General features: G+C 39.4%; 1 protein-coding gene across 6 annotated transcripts in view; it reads right to left on the reverse strand.

Annotated features, from left to right (window-relative positions):
- pcm1 (pericentriolar material 1) overlaps window positions 1–17938 on the reverse strand; it is a 155571-nt gene that overhangs the window by 59460 nt on the left and 78173 nt on the right. For 4 of the 6 annotated variants that reach the window (XM_067986848.1, XM_067986841.1, XM_067986867.1 and 1 more), the window contains 7 exons: window positions 13068–13255; window positions 10854–11031; window positions 5811–6166; window positions 4116–4277; window positions 2206–2262; window positions 963–1135; window positions 747–881 (listed from right to left, as the gene is read on the reverse strand). In XM_067986848.1, the coding sequence (XP_067842949.1) occupies window positions 747–881; window positions 963–1135; window positions 2206–2262; window positions 4116–4277; window positions 5811–6166; window positions 10854–11031; window positions 13068–13255 (1249 nt within the window). The remainder of the gene's footprint in view (window positions 1–746; window positions 882–962; window positions 1136–2205; window positions 2263–4115; window positions 4278–5810; window positions 6167–10853; window positions 11032–13067; window positions 13256–17938) is intronic. The other 2 variants (XM_067986870.1, XM_067986856.1) reach the window with 1 other exon arrangement.

Below are 17938 nucleotides of genomic sequence, written 5' to 3' on the forward strand. Positions count from 1 at the left end.
TGAGGAAGGAGGTAGCCTCCGAAAGCTTGTGAATTTAAAATAAAATTGCTGGACTATAACTTGGTGTTGTAAAATTGTTTACAATTGTCAACCCCAGTCCATCACCGGCATCGCCACATCAAAGGAAATTAGACATGTGGATCAGGCTCCCAAAGAAGATCGATGACATCTTCAGAAGGGAATTGTTGTGAAGGGGAAATTGGAGGTTTTAGAAATATTAACAGCACAGTTGAATTTTTTTCCTCTCCAGGGGAGATAGGAGAAGAAATGTTAGAGGTGAATTTTGCATTCACGGTACGCAGCTTCACATGCTGGGAGTTCATTAAGGTTTATTCACGGACAAGTCCATGATTTTCTGTCCACAATTTAAATTTCTGATATTTTCTCCTGGCACGTAAAACTCTAAACTGGGACCACCAAAGTTGAAATTTTACTCCTTTCATTGTTTAAATTTGGGGATTGTTAAAGTGGGCTTAATTGGCTAAATGTCTTGTTTTCTCACTCCAGACTTTGTTACTTGTGCAGTTATGTCCAGCAGTTAAAACAATATGAAATTCTTGGAAACAATAGCACCCAGAGTAAAAACACATTGCCACATTATGATTTTGATTTCTCTAATCCAACACTAAATTTCTGAATACCAAGCACAGTATCTGAACAGACTCCTTTCAGAATCCTCGATCTAACCATAGTGTTCAGCTTTGTCAAACCCTGCAAGGTTGGTTCAGTATCATAAAAATACTTACCTCATCATCACTTGTAGCCAGGCTTTCACTAGGAGTCAGCTCTGAATTACATGCCATCCATACAGCTGAACTCCGTGATAAAGTGTGCTCCCCTTCTTTATAGCTCTTCTCTGAAAGATGTCGTGTTACTATATCCTGGATTGAAAAATAATGTTTTGAAAAAAGGATAAAGTATCACATTCTTAATGTATGCTTCATTATTTAAATATCTAGTACCTGTAAAGCATAAAGAGCCCGCTGTCGAAGGTAATCGGTATTAAGCAACTGAAGTTCATGGAAAAGCTCAATGAGAAAATGGGGTCGTGATTCATTCTGAGAAATTAAAGTTGCCACCTCAGAATAGATATTATCACGTAGAGCTTCAAAGAGTGAAAAGTCACTACCAGTTTCTGTAAAAGAGAAAGCAGAATTTAAATGATTTAGTAACAGACAACCAAGTTTAAGAACTGATTGTCCACCAAAGAAATGGCGATCTTAATTCTCTACACTATTTAACTTTCTCAATCAAATTTAGAAATATTAAAACATCAGCAAATCTTTTGAATCAGTTTTATGCAGTACACTTCATGATTCAGTAGTTACTACTCAAGATTAAAACAATGCTTGCACCCAAAAAAATACTCCACTTTACTCTCTCGTTAGAAGAATGGGCAAACCAGACACCAGAGATATTTATGGACACCATCAACGCCACTCTTTGGTCAATCCACAAATAGACACGTGTTAGCAGGGTAGAAAGAACCCTCCTTAAAACTGTTTCAATGACTGGAAATATCTACAGGAAGCAACTCGCCAAGGCTTCTCCGACAACACCTTCCAAAACCGCGACCTCTACCACCTAAAAGGACAAGGGCAGCAGGCTCATGGGAACATGACCACCTCAGAGTTCCCCTCCAAGTCACACACCATCCTGACTTGGACAAATATCAGTATTCCTTCATCATCGGTGGGTCAAAATCTTAGAACTCCATACCTAACAGCACTGTGGGAGTACTCTCACCACGAGGGCTGCAGCGGTTCAAGAAGGCAGCTCACCACCACCTTCTCAAGGGCAACTAAGGATGGGCAATAAATTCCGGCCTTGCTAGCAACGCCCATATCCCAAGAATGAATTAAAAAAAACTTCTGCAGAAGCATAAGCATTAAAGTCAACAATGATCTTTGGTATCTATCGCTAATTTTGTTGCTTCCTCAAACACCTTAATCAAAATTAGATATCTATTTCATTCAGACTTATTTTTTAAAATGTTTTTGAATTAACAGTGAGTTGAGGAGAAAAACACATAGTTTCAAAATAACTGGACTTTTTACTTCATTAAACAGACTAATTAGAAACTGCTAAATTTAGAAAGAAAAATGCAAAGACAACATGACAGAGCACAACCCAAGATAAAAGCCCAAAGGAACTATTTTCTTCAGAGTTATTTGATTAAAAGTAACACTAAGTTCAGTACATTACCTGGTGCTTCACTGCATGCATTTCTGTTAGATTCGAGCAGTGCTCCCCTAGCATGTGCTGTAGGAAAGGGGGACAGATAGACAAGTAGTAATTTGTACTAAACACTGTGCACTGTAGGGGAAAAATTATCTATATCGCATTGCAGAAAAGGGATTAAAAGTGAGAAAGCTAGAAATATTACATGCACACATAAAATTAAAATAAAGCTCTTTAATGCTCATTTTGAAAATGATGTAGCAGCAGCAAAGCGTTTCTAAAGTAAATAACTGCTTTTAGATGCATTCATTAAGAAGTAGAGAAATGCTTCCCATGAATTGTACCACTGGTAATACACATTTAGTATCAGTATATAAAACTACTAACTAAACATTTTTTTTGTAAAAAAAAGAGGAACTGCTTCAGAAAAAGTGCTTGTACACTTAGTTTTCTTTTGCATATATAATGATTAAATTAGATCTTATTTTTAATAAACCACAATTTATCAACATTAAAATCTGCCAAAATATTACAAAATTAGCAATGTATATAGCATGAATAGGAACAAATTTCCTTGTTAAAGTGCAGAATTAAGTATTTCTTCTCAACAGGCCAAACCATCCTATTTATAAGTAGAACAGGGCAGTCCAGCCAGACAAATCTACGAACAGATTCAATGCCAGTTCATAACCAACCTACAAGTAGGATAGCATGAAGGTCCTGTTCTATGATGACACAGTCAGAGAGATAAACAATCCTTCTAAATATCAATATACTGAATGAGAGAGAAAACTATAAGATTGAGTACATTTCCTTGATTTGGTATCATTTAATCCATATTGCTATTACAAACTAGAGATCTCCCCACACAAGATGTGAGGGTACGAAAATGACATTATAAACTAAGTGGCCCTAGTTTCATTTTTTATTTTTGAATGCAAATTCAGATTTACTGCTTTAGTACTTCATGTACTGTAAGCCTGTGTTTTGTGCCAGCAATGTTACACTCCCACCATTCCAAGTTTAATTAATCTGTTCCAAGTGTAATCAATCTGTGTGCGTGTACATACATGTATGTGTGTTGTGGTAGTTAAATATAGCTTTGCTATACATTTTAGACAGTATGACTTACTGACTAAAGCACCTAGTCATTTACCATTCATTTCAACAATAAATCAGCTTACAGTGTTTCTCCCAAGAAATTTGAACTTCATATTTATTGTTTTCAGAAATGGAGGTCCATAATTTGCAAACTGAACATTTAAAAGAAAAAAAAATGTATAGTAATTTACCCTAAAATTGAACGTATCTACAATATAGGAATTACGCTCCCTCCTACAAAATTCCCACCATCTTAGAGCTCCACTCACCCCGGAACTATGCCAATGACATACTAATGGGATGGCCTACAAGTGTTCTGATGTTGTTCCATTTATTTGCATAAAAGTCTGCTCTTTGGACCAAAATGACCACAGATCTGGAAGTGTGAACACCAGGAAAGATTAGCACTAACTTAGTACTTGCGCAAAGGATCACGAAAATTCAGGGGAAATTATTCCATAATTTAAGAGGAATACCCCACCAACCTGTACAAAAAGTACAAATTATTTTGAATCTACACTGGTCAAACAGCTTTAGTACCAAGTCTTCTGATCTGAAGGCTCCATTAACAAAACTAGTTATTTTTAAAATAGCTTGGCTATTACTAATTTGGAATTGCTACAATAGTAAATTGTATTATTCAATGTTGGGAATCACATTTCATAATCTTTTTTTAATTTGTGTGAGATTTTCACATTAACCGCAGAAGTTCTCTATTTACAGTACATTTAAGAAAGATTCTTTTACATTATAAAATAGTTTTAAAAAATCTAATTGGCATATGGATAAAAGAAACATGAACTAACACCAGATGCCCCATCACAATAACATACCAGAGGAGAGGTCACTTGATTTCTTTCGTTTTGACTTTTCCTGCAATTCATCTTTGGTTGTGCTGGAAGTTCTAGGTTTCAAAAATTCTTCAGTCTGTGTGGAATGGCAGACTTTTTCTCTACAACTTTCGCTAGCACTGGAAATGCTTGCAGTTTCAAAACCTAACAGAAAAGTGCTCGAGCTTAGGAACGAAATTTGAAAATATTCATCCTATGTTTCCAAGTATTTTCTCACAAGTGTTCTACTGCAATATTTCTATAGAATTAGGGCTAATTAATCTTTCACTTTTTAAATTTACCTAGAAAGATTGGTCTATTTGAATAGTCTTTTCTAGTCAATGCAATTGAGGTAACAGATTCTAACTACAAGACCATTTTAGCAACTATTGGCAGGAATTATGCCCTGCAAAGCAGAAATTTATGTTGCTGCCGATATTTATAACAGACATTTACTACATTTAAAAACAGGCAGGAAAATTGGTATTCATAAACTGTTCTGTAAATTGCAAAATATTATTGCAAAGAATACTTGGTGCAGTCTGATGCTGTCAGCACTTTCACACAAAATTAATTTTGCTGAGACATCTGATTCATCACATTACAGTAATAAAAACAATTGCTGTGTAGTAAAGCAATTCTTACCTCAAGGAGCTCAGATAAGCAGTCAACCTTGTACAGAGGGATCAGTTAAGTTTACACTTCACAGAACAAAGAGGATTTACAATCTACTATAAAAGGCAACATATTTTAACAGATTATTAGCAACTGCTTTATATTGGTTTTGTGCAGCACTAGTGCCGCTGACTCCCAACGCTTGTATCTTGTGCAGCTGGAGCCAACCCCAAAGTATATTTGCAAGACTTGCTAAAGCCTGTCGCCGGGAAGGTGCGGTAAAAATAGCTGACCTCAGTGAATCCAGCAAATTTCAAATGCAGCGGCACAAAATCTATATAAAGCAACTTCATTCTTAAATCATGTGATCACATTTAATTCATCCCTCTTAAGGGTGGTCACGTAAATTTACACTTCACATAGAATGGAACAAAAGGGGTTTAAAATTTAAATGGCAATATAAATTTGCTGGAATTGTTTGGTTAGAATTTAGCAAAATTCCTCACTCTAACAAATAATCAACACCAATACAAACCAGGTGCTTCCAAGGTGGCACATTATATTTTGGATCGCAGAACAGCAGCATCTCTGCTCCAGCTCGCTGTATTTACATTGTTAAAACTGGTTCATTCCTCACAACAGCAGAATTGTAGACCCACTTTATGTTGGTCTAAGATTCTGGTACCTGTATAAGGGGGCCGGCTTTAGCGACTGAAATACAGGAATCTGGCACGCAAACCACTCTTATGATCTGAACAAGTGGAAGTTTAAGAGCACCTACAGAGGGAACTTTCTTCAAACCAAATGCTGTGGAAAGAAGCAGATTTGCAACATGACCTGTCCTTGGTCAGTTGTTGTCCATTCTAATAAATGCAAGAGGTCTGACTTTTCCAAGTCTTCAAATCTAATGAAGTACATACCAGGTTTCCTATTCCACAATTCATGATCATAATTTTAAAAAATGTTTTAAGCAACCATTGAATATACTACTGATAACCAAACTGCTGTCCTGAGTAGAGAGGGTTCTTCAAAAAAATTAAAATGCATGGGTACCTATCAAACAGACTACAGTACAAGTAATACCTGTGCTAATTTCCTGGTTCTTCTGATGATGGAAATAGGTCTTTTTACTTTTTCCCTTTGGAGTTTTGTCCTTGGAAGCTAGACTGGCCTGTGCACAGGCTTTTCTGGATTTAAATGTTTTTGTTACAGTGGTAGGATCAACTGGATCTGGCATACTACTAAAACTTTCCAGGGACTCTTCTTCAAAATTCTTCCTATTCTTCCCTTGAGCTTGTTGCTTTGGGTTGTTTATGTTCATTTGTGGTAGAGAAGTGGTTGGTTGCGTTTGTCTGGGTGATTGTCCTAATTCATCTTTTGTATTATTCAACCACACCAATTCACTTTGCTCTCTTTCATCCTTGGCCTGTTTTTGGATCCTATTTTTTTTAAAAAAGAATGATAGTTAAGTCAGTACAACAGACATGTTATATGAAGAAACACTTTAATTATCAAATCTGAAAGATATATTGGCCCAAAGTGAAGCTAAGCCAATTTTCATAACTGAGGCAGAAAAAAATGCAAACATGTCTAAATGAATCCGAACAAATTTTTTGACTATTTTTTCCTGACCTTTTTCCCATACATGATCTCCAAATGCTGTGTCCTATAAAACTATGGGATCAATATTATTCCATCAGTTCATTTGACATGAAAGTAAACTAACTTGCTAACTGTTAAATCAACATGCTTTCTCCCTGCTCCCCCCCCCCCACCCACAAAAAGAAAAACACTTCCCTGCAGGGCCTTAAGAGGATGATTGTGTATAACTCAAAAAAGACCGAAAAGATTTGTTACCCATGTTCCTCTATTACACACATAGTCCACACATATACCAAAGTAGTGCCATTTCAGGAGGGGGTGGAGAGGTGAAGCCCCTGCAGAGGAGTCATAGCACCAGTTGCCAGGACCAATCCGCCAAGACATCATGTGCCAGTCAAATTCAAACTCTAATGTTTAGTAAATGAGCAAAAGCTACTCTATGTGACAACCTTATAAATACTATCAATTACAACCCTGATACCCAAGTAGCAACTTAGAACAGGTGAATTACATTAATAATAGAGAATACGAGTTAAAATTCTACCATGGCAGCTTAAGAATTTGAATTCAGTTTAAAAAAAATGTGGAAATAAAAAGCTGGTATCAGTATAAAAATAAACCTAAAGTTATGGGATTGTCGTAAACACCCAACTGGTTCAATAATGTCCTTTAGGGAAGGAAACCTGACATTTTTACTTGATCTGGCCTGTACGTGACTCCAGTCCCAAACCAACATGGTTGACTCTTAAATGCACTCAGTTGTTGCACCACCACCTTCTCAGGGCAACTTGGGATGGGCAATAAATACTGGCCTTGCCAGTGACACCCACATCCAGAGATTTAAAAAAACGCTAAATGGCAGCCTATGCAGAATGCACTCCCCTATCCACTTAACTATTAGCAGTTTGCCTTCAGACTTTTAACCAAAGTAAACAAATAATTTGAGACTTCCTAAAATTACTTTGTATCAGAAAGACACAATACAAGCATTCATAGCAAAAACGCTCTACTTCTGATTTGTGCTACAGCAGATAAAACAAACAATTTCTTGGCCCAAATGAAACTTGAAAACAACTTTCAGTAGGAATTCTGGGTGAGTCCGAAGGATGACCTTGTCAAAATACAACTGATCAATGAAAGAACTTACAGTTCATTAACTCTGCAAGTTAAAACAAACACCAATAAGTGTGATTTTCCAGAGAAGAAACCTCGATCACATGTTTGAAAAGATTAGAACGGTGGACACAGACATTTTGAGAACTAAATTAAGCTTCCAATTGGGAACCAGTAAGGCCTACACAGTGGACACAGTTTCTAAATGGCTTGCATAAAATCAGTCACCAAAGGGTGATCCCTTAGTAAATCAAATACAAACATGTCACAAAAAACAATTACAGTATGAAAAAAAATGGTTTTGGTTTTAACCAACTTCAACCAAATCCTGGAAGCACTCCAGAATATGAGGAACATCATGAGATGGGCACTGAAGGGCTACATACTCTGTAGAACACCACTGTATAAACTTTTACGAGTTCATATCCCAAGTCCTTTTAGTAGATGCCTGCATGAACTAATTAAGATATTTATGACTGAAGGGAGGAAACATGTTCTTTCAATAGCAAGGCAGGCAAGCAAAACATCCATGGTTCAGATGCAATATCAGAACCTCCAACTGAGAGATCTTTTCTGTAGAACGATGGGATCCTGACCCGTTTTACTGCCAGGGTGTACAAAAAACAGTTTGTGAGACCAATGAGGGGTAACCAGCATAACTTCACTTTTTCTGCTTGGGCCTTCGGTATCACTCATGAGATTAGGCAAATCCTGTAAATTATCCAATTGTTTGTCCTGCAAAATCTCAAGAGTGTGCTCAATAAATAAAAAAAGACAAGCCTCTCTGGCCAGTTCTATGACCCATGTACCTATAATGACTTTGGCCTAATTTGGCACAAATTTCTACAAGCAACCACCCAACTAGGTCCCCAGTTGGTGGGGGTAACCAGCAGTTCACTGCTGTGAGATCTGAAGCCACAGATCATCCTGGAGATGTGGTGTGTTCTAACGTCCTGGGCTTGGAAACCCCAGATTTTGCCATGAAAGCACTACAGGTACAATGTGGCTTTCTCACTGATCAAGTTGTACTCTTTGAGGTTCTGCTTTTCATAGCCATTTCTGAAATTATTTGCAAGTTCTGCTGATGCTTAGAATCTTCCAACCTGTCTACGAAAAACCCTCAATGACGATAGCCATTCAATTCTGAGAAGCAAAGTACCAAAAGACATGGATTTTGTCCCAAAGTCCAAGGCATGAAACACTGCCTGCTAGCAAGAACCTTGGAGGTAAATTTGTTAACCAATTTGGGGGGGGGAGGGAGGGGGAGATAAACATCCTGCTTGAAGCACAACTGTTTAACAAAGGTTTGGCCAACTCCCATTATACACTCAACCTGACTAGTTTGGTAAGTCAATCCAGAAATTAGTAGCCATAGCTCACAGGGAGGTGGACATAAGAAAATCTATGAAAGCAGGTGGTTAAGGCCTGTGCAAGACTTGGAGGAAAGATTCTGCTCTAGCATTTATAGCAAGTACATTGTAGCTTGTCTAGGGTTACCTACTTCCTAACAACGGACAGCTGGAGGGCCTGACCCATGATTGTTTGAAGGTACTTTCTCCCAAGGCCCATGGTTTTGGTGTTCCTCTTAAACCCCCTCCTCAGATTGCATTATTTCCCTCTACACCAATATTTGAGAGTTAGGTTGTAAATTATTTACTTTTTAAAAAAATAGCAAATTGCCCTTCCCATCCTATATCTCAATGTATCCATTCATGGGTTTGCTGGCCTGGAGATAAAAAACTGTAGGTCTCAGACTCTTGCAAAATAATCAGCTACTAGAAGACTTCACTACTTTTGGCAAAAAAGACATAAGTCTGAAGAAAGAGGTCTACTAAAAGGCATCTACTAAAAGGACTTGGGACATGAACTAGTAAAAGTTTAAACAGTGGTGTTCTACAGAGTCTGTAGGTCTAAGGAAAGGATAGAGCCTATTAGAGACCAAAAAGGTAACCTATGAGTGGAGGTGGAAGATGTGGGTATGGTTCTTAATGAATACTTTGCGTCTGTCTTCACAAAAGAGGGAGATGAAGCAGACATCGTAGTTAAGAAGGAGGGATGTGAAATACTGGATGGGATAAACAGTGAGAGAGGAAGTATTAAGGGGTTTAGCATCTTTGAAAGTAGATAAATCGCCAGGCTCGGATGAAATACAACTTAGGCTGTTAAGAGAAACAAGGGAGGAAATAGCAGAGGCTCTGACCATCATTTTCCAATCCTCCCTGGCTACAGGTGTGCTGCCGGAGGATTGGAGGACTGCTAACATTGTGTCGTTGTTTAAAAAGGGAGAAAGGGATAGACCGAGTAACTACAGGCCAGTTAGTCTAACCTCGGTGGTGGGCAAATTATTGGAAACAATTCTGAGGGGCAATATAAATCATCATTTGGAAAGGCACGGATTAATCAAGGACAGTCAGCATGAATTTGTTAAGGGAAGGTCGTGTCTGACTAACTTGATTGAATTTTTGAGGAGATAACAAGGAGGGTCGATGAGGGTAGTGCATTTGATGCAGTCTACATGGATTTTAGCAAGGCTTTTGACAAGGTCCCACATGGCAGACTGGTTAAAAAAGTAAACGCCCATGGAATCCAAGGGAAAGTGGCATAAAAACAAAAGCAGGGAGGTTATGCTAGAACTTTATAAAACACTAGTTAGGCCACAGCTAGAGTACTGCCTATAGTTCTGGTTACCACATTACAAGAAAGATGTGATTGCACTAGAGATGGTAGAGAAGAGGTTTACGAGGATGTTGCCAGGACCGGAGAATTTTAGCTATGGGGAAAGATTGGATAGGCTGGGGTTGTTTTCTTTGGAACAGAGGCGGCTGAGGGGACATTTAATTGAGGTGTATAAAATTATAAGGGGCCTAGATAGAGTGGATAGGAAGGACCTATTTCCCTTAGCAGGGAGGTCAATAAACAGGGGGCATAGATTTAAAATAATTGGTAGAAGGATTACAGGGGAGCTGAGGTGAAATTTTTTCACTCAGAGGGTGGTAGGGGTCTGGAACTCACTGCCTGAAAGGGTGGTAGAGGCAGAAACACTCATCACATTTTAAAAAGTACTAGGATATGCACTTGAAGTGACATAACTTACACGGCTACGGACCGAGTGCAGGAAAGTGGGATTCGGTATGATAGCTCTTTCTCGGTTGGCACAGACATGATGGGCTGAATGGCCTCCTTCTATGCCGTAACTTTCTATGATTCTATGAGAGGTACGCAGTGAAGAATACTGCATGTCCTTGCATCTACTTTTTTGCTAGAAATAGCCAATGTTAGAAATATATTGCCAAAATGCGAACTTGGAATTTCTAGTCATTGAAATATATCTCGCAAATTATAACGGTCACAAAACATTTATACTAAGTGAAAGCAACAAGGCCCATTGCAGGCTGAAAATACTGTACGTACCACTTGCTCTCTCTGGATTTTGGAGAATTACTTTCAAATGGCTTTGGGAAGGCAAAGGACTCTGTTTTTCCAGAGATGCTGTGCTCGGTTACAAGTGGTTGCTGTTCATTGCTTTGGACACTGATATTTTGAGATAGGTCACTAAACCCAGGAGAGAATATTGGGTTAAGGTTGAAACCTGTTTTTGAAAAAAAGATAAATTGATCAACAATTGAACTACTGTGTTGCATCAGAATGAATAGCAGAAACATAATAGCTGCTGACTGCTTTGTCAATCTTCTGAGCTCAGTGTTATCATTTGGGTCAGAAACAATTATACCCATAAATTATGTCATTTAAAAAAAAACTAGTGTTTAGGTAGTTCAGTAGCACCGGACTTCAATCAAATGTCTTCACTGACAGAATCATCACCCTGTTCTGTACTAACCCAAATGTGAGCATCTTGGGTAGTCACATTTTTGGTCAGGGTGGGGTGGGGAAGAACAAAAAGAGTTGGAGAAAGGGAAAGAGAGGAAACATTAGCAAGGGTTCCAATCAACACCATAAACCACAGCTCCTTTGAACTGATTACGAACAAGTTGAGCTGCTATGAATACCACAAGATGGGGATGATTATGGGACCTGTTGGGATAATACATCAAACACATTTTGGGATAATACATAAAACAAAATAGTACTTCTCAAAGCCAAAATGTTTCAAACACTTCAAAAAATGAATTACTTTTAAAGTGCTGCAGAAACAAACACAGCAGCCATTCGTAAAATGGGAAAAGAAAACGAAGACTCATAAAATTAACTTATATATTGATTTTTTTTTGCATTGCACATTACCTCTTCCAAGCATATAGTGAAACTATTTTGAGCATACAGTCCCTCTAATCGTGGCATTATGCAATAAGTTACAAGGTGCAAGGCACAAAAAAAGTGCACTGCTCAGAAAATGGAATCCCAGACCCATCTGCAGCACTCCATCCACCATCTAAGTTAATAACTGACCAAATTCACTCATGTAGGGTTAATTGGACAATTTTAGGCAATCAAACTTGGATTGCTAACCTTCTGGCTATAAAGTAGTCAACAACTTGCACAGTTGGGCTTTCTCAAGTTATAAAACCTAAAATATCAGTAACACTATTTCATTCAAAATAGTTCAGTAAAAAAAACTTGCGTTGAGTGTAATGTTAGAGATCAGGGTTTATTGCGATATGCATGAAGCTCCGTAAATGCAAGGGGTGACATTTAACAGCCGAACAAGATAACTGCAACTGGAAAATAATCTAACTGCTATAAATCAAAATAGATGCAACTCTCATAAATATTTGATTAAGTTATTCAAAACAATCAAGTTTGATTTTTGTATTCCTCATTTTATTAATCTATTCACATTGAAGCTTTATAGGTGGAAAACACCCATTCAGAAAGTAACGAAAACCTTCAAGAATTCAAACGAGAACTGCAATACACAAACTAGCTTAACTGCTACTTACATCCATACAATATGCCATTAAAATACCATTCTGAAATCAGCAAAAACTCCTATAGCACAGTACCAATTAGTGTCAGTACAAAGCACGCCAGTACCAAAACATAATTCATTCTCGCTAGGTTTTAATTACTTTTGCTTTTGAATTGTACTGAGACCCATGCTAGTGATAATTCTTTCCAGTGAGCAGATCTCATGCAGCTGGCTGCAACATAAGAGTAAACTTGCTAGGATTTGCCAATGTCAGTGGCCGAGAAAACCCATTCTTGCTTGCAGCCAGCTTTGGTGTATCCCAGCAAGTTACTTTTCGATTGCAGCCAATTACATGAAACCGTTGCAGTGGGAGCTAAGGCCACGAGCATAGATCTTAACGCTATATAATACCAGCTACTGCGAATGCTGATTTTAATAGTTAAAACATCTCAATACCTTCATTTGCCAGAAAAATCACAACGCAACAGTTCTACTGATGGTTACATAATTAGAAAACGCTAGATGTTGCGTTTTCAAATGTTTCCTTCTCATGGTGGAAATGCTTGGCTTCCATTTGGACTATCGTCGCACATGTTTGAAATCTATTCTTTGTCTGTTTCACTTTAAAACAAGTTTTACTTTTACAAATACAGTTCAATTGTAAAAGTGTTGTTAACTTTCTCAAATGTTATTCGCATCATACAATCTGGAATTTACTCCACACTAGGACAGCTATTTCTACAAACGGCAGTACTTACCATGAACGAAAGGAGAACAATTTGGAAATCGCGACATGCTTAATGGATTTAAGGAAGGGGAAGGAAAGCTAAATGGAGGGAAGACAAAATTGCTGGGAGAAGGAGGTGGCACACTGCTATCTCTTTGATTTTCTGGCTGCTTGTCTTGCTGTTGTTGATGCAGGAGATCATTCAGCATCTGCTTTAGTCTATTAGGATATAGGAATAAGCAAATATTCAGTATTTACCAACAAGAATTCAGGTTAGATCAAGTTTACTCTTTAGGTAAACGTTACCTTAGACAAGGAAGCAAAAAAAAATGAAGATTAAAGAAATGTGCAGATACATTTCAGCGTTAGGCAACATCAGCAGCTTTTAAATTGGTTTTAGCAGAGTGTTAATGCTGTCAACACCTAATGATTGGGTCTCGCAGCTGGTAGCAACTTCAGAAGCTGCTGGGAAGACATGGTTTCAAAAAAATGTTCTTCCAAGTGGTCAGCTTTAGCTAATCTGGCAAGTTTGCTCTGGGTTTGCTGTTGGCTGTGCAAAACCTGTGCGCCAGGAGCCAGCAGCACCAAAATCACACTAATTTCAATATAAAATCAGCCAAGTTTGGGCTCTCTCCTCCTTTGGCCGCAGTGGAACGTTCACATACAAAGAAAACGGGGTGGGGGGGGGAGAGGTTTAGAAGGGAAGAAGAGAAGGCAGAAAAAAAAATCCCTATCCCATTTAATGTTTGGTGCGACAATAGTCATGTGGTCTTCCAACTTTATATAAGGAAGTGTTCTCAATGTATATGTCAAGTTCTTTTAAATTACAGCAGCACTAATGAGACAAGAACAAGTTCATAGAGAAAGTTAAGGGACTGTTGATGGGAGTATCCGAACATTTAATGAGAAACCATATCTCCACTGTCACCTAAAGCTCCTCATATTTAATCTACAATTAATGTAATTTTTTTCACATACAATGAATTACTATACTGCAGCAAATGGAGGTATGTTGCGCCACGACTTAACAGCAAAACCAGATTAGACAACTATAGCTCACTGGCTTGAGCAATTAGAGATGATAATGTTCTGTGAAAGAGCATAAATTATTCTATGTAACTAAGTTACAGACAGCGTAAAAAAAAACTTGTAGCAAATGAACCAGGAAGCAGCCATAACACAAGTTTCAACTTTTCCTGGTCAATCATGATCACCTAAGAAACATGAGTTTCATTCTGCAACTTTTATGGTTAAATGCTGATGTGTAATGGTTTCACCAAAAGGCTCTGGTACCAAAAGAAACAAACAGCTGGGATCAATCACTCTGAACACTAAACTCCGAACAAAATACTTGCCTTTGAAAAATGAAATGTGTGAACAGTTAAATTTTCAGAAGCACGATTGCATGAGATAAGAGAAACCCAACTACAATTTTATACACTAAATCAAAAGCAAAATACTGCGGATGCTGGAAATCTGAAATAAAAACAGAAAATGCTGGAGTAGCTCAGCAAGTCAGGCAGCATCTGTGGAGAAAGAAACAGAGTTAACGTTTCAGGTCAAAGACCTGTCGTCAGCTCTGCCGTTAGCTTCGCGAAAACGACATCTCATGCATCCTTTAATCTCACTGGTTAAGATACACATTGTTCACCAAGGTCTTAGATGTCCTGGCTGTGCCGTTATCAGTTCGCACTTCCAGCAACTTTGTGGGCAAAAAATTTTAAAACCTAAACATTCAATTGTCAGTCTAACTAACAAGGCATGCCGCGAGATGCCTCATTCCAGCAAAATCTGGCCCAACGTGCCTTTCGGCTCACTCTGTGAAAAGCCATAGTTGTAACTACCTCAAAAGGTGCTTGCAGCTGCTGCTATAAATATTGCTGCTATTGCAATCTCTAAACAGTGCTGAGCCTATGTCTAACCTCCTGGGTGGTGGGAGCACTATTCAAACCTCATAGTACTGCAGCAGTTGGATAGACTTTGACAAGAACTGTGAATTGGGTCTCAAAGAAGGGTAGATCCTATAAGCAGCTCCAGCTGACAATTCCCACTTCACAAGGTACCTAGTGTTTCCTTAGTAAGCTCAAGATCTACTGATATGGCATCAATGGGATGCTCAGAGGAAGTTCAAACAAGGAAATTATCTGACCGCGATATGTGGAATTGCCACAGTTGAAGAAAAATAGTCACTGTAAACAAGCACATATTGATCACTGAGGACTGATATAAGGTTGCATTAAATAATCGCAGTGGTACTTGACTTCCTGCACAATGAACCTCCAGCTCTCAGAATAGGTTTTCTTGAGGTTGATAGCAGCTAACCAGTTTCCCACATATACTGGCTGAATTATCTGCAATAAAGTTTCCATCTTAAATTTTTCCTCCAGAATGAAAGCAGTCAAGAGCTTACGGTCTTCATTACTAAAATTGTTTAAAACTCAACATTACAGTTCTGAAAAATGTGTTCAGAATGTGGGCAACGCTGACAAGGTCACATTTATTGCCCATCCCTACGTTTCTTGAGAAGACGGTGGTGGGTTTTCTCATTGAACGATTGCAATTGTTGTGGTGACGATGCTCTCAGTGATAGCTAGGGAATTCCAGGATATTCATAGAAATCATAGAATCATAGAAAATTTACGGCACAGAAGGAGGCCATTCAGCCCATCGTGTCCGCGCCGGCTAAGAAACGAGCCACCCAGCCTAATCCCACAAAAAGCAAAGGACCTAGTACCAAGCCCTGCAGCACCCCACCGGAAACAGCCTTCCAGTCGCAAAAACACCCGTCGACCCTTTGCTTCCTGCCACTGAGCTGATTTTGGATCCAATTTGCCACATTCCCTTGGATCCCATGGGCCTTTACTTTTTTGACCAATCTGCCATGGGAGACCTTGTCAAAAGCCTTGCTAAAATCCATGTAGACTACATCAATTGCTCTACCCTCATCAATCCTCCTCGTCACCTCCTCGAAAAATTCAACCAAGTTAGTCAGACATGACCTCCCCTTAACAAATCCGTGTTGACTGTCCTTGATTAGTCCGTGCCTTTCTAAGTGACAGTTTATCCTGTCCCTCAGAATTGATTCCAATAATTTGCCCACCACCGAGGTTAGGCTGACTGGCCTGTAATTACATGGTCTATCCTTCACTCCCTTTTTAAACAACGGTACAACGTTAGCAGTCCACCAATCCTCCGGCACTATGCCTGTATCCAGTGAAGTTTGAAAAATGATTCTTAAAGCCTCCGCTATTTCCTCCCTGGCTTCTTTTAACAGCCTGGGATACATTTCATCCGGCCCTGGTGATTTAATTTATTGACCCAGCTTTGATGAAAGAACAGTGATTTATATCCAGGTCAGGATGGTGTACGACTTGGATGTGATGGCGTTCCCATATCTTTGCTGCTCTGTCCTGCTCAGTGGTAGAGGTCGTATGGAAGGGAGCCTGTAGAGTTGCTGCAGTGCACCCTTTAGATCGTATATATTGCAGCCATACTGTGTGCTTGGTGGAGGGGATAGATATCAAGTCCAATGGCATGTAGGGCTGATCAAGCGACCTACTCTGTCCTGGGGAGTATAGATGTTAATATGGCTGTCCAGTCAAGTTACTGGTCAACAGTAACCTCCAGGATATTGATGGTAGTGCCGTTGAAGGTCAAGGGGTGTGGCTGGACTTTCACCTTTTGGAAATGATTATTACATGGCACTTATGTGGCCCAAATATTACCTGCCACTTGTCAGTCCAAGCCTAAATGTTGTCCAGATCTTGTTGTGGGCTGATATGGGCCACTTCATCAATCGCAAGAGTTGTAAATGGAGCTGAACACTGGAATCGTCAGTGAGCAGCCCCACTCAAACCTTACTAGCAATGGAAGATCATTGGTGAAGCAGCTGAGAATGGTTGGGCTAAATTTGCTCCCCATAGGAACTCCAGTACCAAAGTCTGAGGCTTCCAACAACCATAATCATCTTCCTCTGTGTCAGGTATGACTCCAGCCACAGGAAGGTTTTCCCTTTGATCCCCATTGACCTCAGTTCTGCTAGAGCTCACTGGTGTCACATTCAAGTTAAACGCTGCCTTGGTATTGAGGGCACTCTCACCTCTTCTCTTGCTTCTATATCTGCATCAAGGCTGTGATGAGGCCCGGAGCTAAGTGTTCCTAGCAGAACCCAAACTAAGCGGACAGCAGGTATTGCCTGATAGCACTACGGATGACTTCTTCCATCAATTACTGATGATTGCGAGGAGCCTGATTGGGTGGGAACTGGTCAGGATAAATTTATCCTGTTTTTTGTGGATTGCACATACCTGGGCACTTTTTCATTGTTGGGTTGATGCTGACATAGCTAAACTGGTACAGTTTGGCTAGGTGAGTGGCTAGCTCTGGTGCACAGGCCCTCGGCACTACAGCCGGAATGTGGTTAGGGCCCATAGTCTTTGCTGTGTTCAGTACACTCAGCCGCTTAATGGCACATGGCGAGAACTGGAACTGGCTGGCATCTACGATGGCAGGGACCTCAGAAAGCAGAGTAGGATCATCCAATCAGCAGTTTTGGCTGAAAGCACTTGCAAACACTTCAGTTTTGTCTCTTTCACTCATGTGCTCGGCTCTTCCTTGGTTGAAGATGGGGATGTTCATGAAGCCACCTCCTCCTGTTAATTGCCTGCTTGCCCACACTATTCCTAATTGGATGTGGTAAGTCAACAGAGTTTTGTTCTGGTCCGTTGGTTGTGGATCACTTATCTTTGTCTATACCTACTGTTTTTGGTGTTTAGCATGCAGATAGCCCTATTGGTACCTTGTTCTAAGGTATGCCTGGTGCAGTTTTGACATGCCCTTCTATACTCCCCATTGAACAATGGTTGGTCTGCCAACTTCATGGTGAATGAGGGATGCATTGGA

This window comes from Heptranchias perlo, chromosome 1 (assembly GCF_035084215.1).
Source record: "Heptranchias perlo isolate sHepPer1 chromosome 1, sHepPer1.hap1, whole genome shotgun sequence".
Taxonomy (NCBI): Eukaryota; Metazoa; Chordata; class Chondrichthyes; order Hexanchiformes; family Hexanchidae; genus Heptranchias; species Heptranchias perlo.